This window comes from Mus caroli, chromosome 8 (genome assembly GCF_900094665.2).
Source record: "Mus caroli chromosome 8, CAROLI_EIJ_v1.1, whole genome shotgun sequence".
Classification (NCBI taxonomy): domain Eukaryota; kingdom Metazoa; phylum Chordata; class Mammalia; order Rodentia; family Muridae; genus Mus; species Mus caroli.
The window spans coordinates 17,783,579-17,785,395 of NC_034577.1; the positions used below are offsets into that span (position 1 = coordinate 17,783,579).

The following is a 1,817-nucleotide window of genomic DNA, read 5'->3' on the forward strand; positions in this document are numbered from 1 at the left end:
TGCGAGAACAGCCAGTGAGCGCTAACAGCCAGGCCACCTCTCTAGCCCCTGGGAAGTATTCTGTATGTGTAGCTAGTAAGGAGACTCACAACTGAGAACTCAGAGAGATTGAGGGACTCAAAAATGCCTTCAAATTATATGAAAATGTTTGTGTAGGAGAAGGTTCATGACCCTTAAAAGAACCATTGCTGCAGAGTAAAATAAAACTGCGAAAATTATCACCGCAGGGCCTAGGATTATGTGACTAGCTTAAAATCACTTAATCATCACTTTATTAAGTAAATGAAGTTTTTCCAATTTTATTTACTAAATCCACTTAATTTCTCAAGGCCTCCTGCCTCTAAACTATGGACAGTATGCGAAGACGATGAGACGATCTGCTGGCAGCTGTAACAGACTGCAACTGGCAGATGGACCTGTGGACTGCAGTTCATTTGGATGGCATGTCTCACTGCACACTTCAAGGGGCTCCGTGCGCAGAGTTCCTGCAGCTGGGACATGTCACTCTTACAAGCTTCACTATTACAAGATGTTGTCAGAACCAAGGAAGATGGGAACCAGAACACTAAACAGTCCAGAGACCTGGACAATGCCAAGTTCAGAAAGCCACAGTTTAAGAACATGCTGGGAAAGGGATGCCTATGGTATATCATTCATGTGACAATTCTGAAGGCACACCTAAGGAGGAGTAAAAGTTAAATTCTCTCTGGCCAAGGCCAAATAATACCATCATGATTTTTTTTTTTTTTAAAGAAATATTTAGACCTTCTAAGCTGGACTAAAAAGATACAACTCGAAGTCCTCTCTCAATGGGGTCTGTTAGGAGGAGGCCTTGGGGAGCATATATCTTCTCATTCTGTTCTTGAATGTATTTGGAGACTTTCTTCAAGACCTGCCAGAGGAAACACCACAGCTTTTAACAGATTTCATCTGACCCGTTAGCTAGATCTCAAAATATTCAGTGAGTTGGCTTTCAATGCAAGTCATGTTGATTTCTGTAAAGCAAACAAGAGTCTGGGTTACCTGGCTGCTGTCAGCTATACACGGGACACAGTTATCAGCTGTACACGGGACAGTTATCAGCTGTACGCAGGACACACTGTGTACTGTGCTGGAGCGCAGGACAGTGCAAACGCACACACATTCAGTGAGGAGCCACCCTTCCTTTCACCTCTGCCCTGTTACAGGGACTAAGCTGCTTACACACACGTCCATCTCCTACTATCCATAAGCTGCCATCAGTTAAGACGGCCTCTTCTCACNTGAGGCTCACTCTTGGTCTCCTGTGTAAGAACTACCTTTTCTCCCTTTGTGTGTTTTCAGCATTTCAAGTAATGGCTTGGTCTGTAACAAAAGGGAGCTCTGTCACTCTGCTGGGATGCTCATTCTATGTGGAGAGCACACAGACGTCAGTGCTGGGGCGGCCTCGGAGCACAGATGTCTTGAATCATCTCTATGTTTGCATACACTGATACGCCGTAGTTTTGCTCTTACTTCCTAGACAGGAACTTCAAATTATAAATTTAGTATTAAGCTTGTAAAAGTCAAAACAAATGTAGACAAAACCCAGATAGGACACAAAGGAACTTTGAGAAACAGCCAAATCGTCAGCTTTACTAAGGGCGGTTCCGACAGTGTGAGAAAGTATCTCAGAGGTGTTCTCTGCCNTCAGGGGCTCCATGCTCTACTTCAGGTTCCAGTCAGCAGAGCCTCACTCCAGAGGACGGCTAAGTTACCCAGCACTTCCTCAGACTTTCCCTGTGAGAAAATGATGAGTGTACAAACTTGCTCACAACAGAGAGAGGAAAAGCAATGTA

The 1,817-nt window shown here is 44.4% G+C and overlaps 1 protein-coding gene across 1 annotated transcript in view; it reads right to left on the reverse strand.

The window, feature by feature from the left end:
- Positions 1–760: 760 nt before the first annotated feature.
- Positions 761–1,817, reverse strand: part of Golga7 (golgin A7) — a 10,960-nt gene continuing 9,903 nt past the window's right edge. Inside the window, exon 4 of the mRNA XM_021170236.2 lies at positions 761–892. Within this exon, the coding sequence (XP_021025895.1) occupies positions 779–892 (114 nt within the window). The 3' untranslated portion in view covers positions 761–778. The remainder of the gene's footprint in view (positions 893–1,817) is intronic.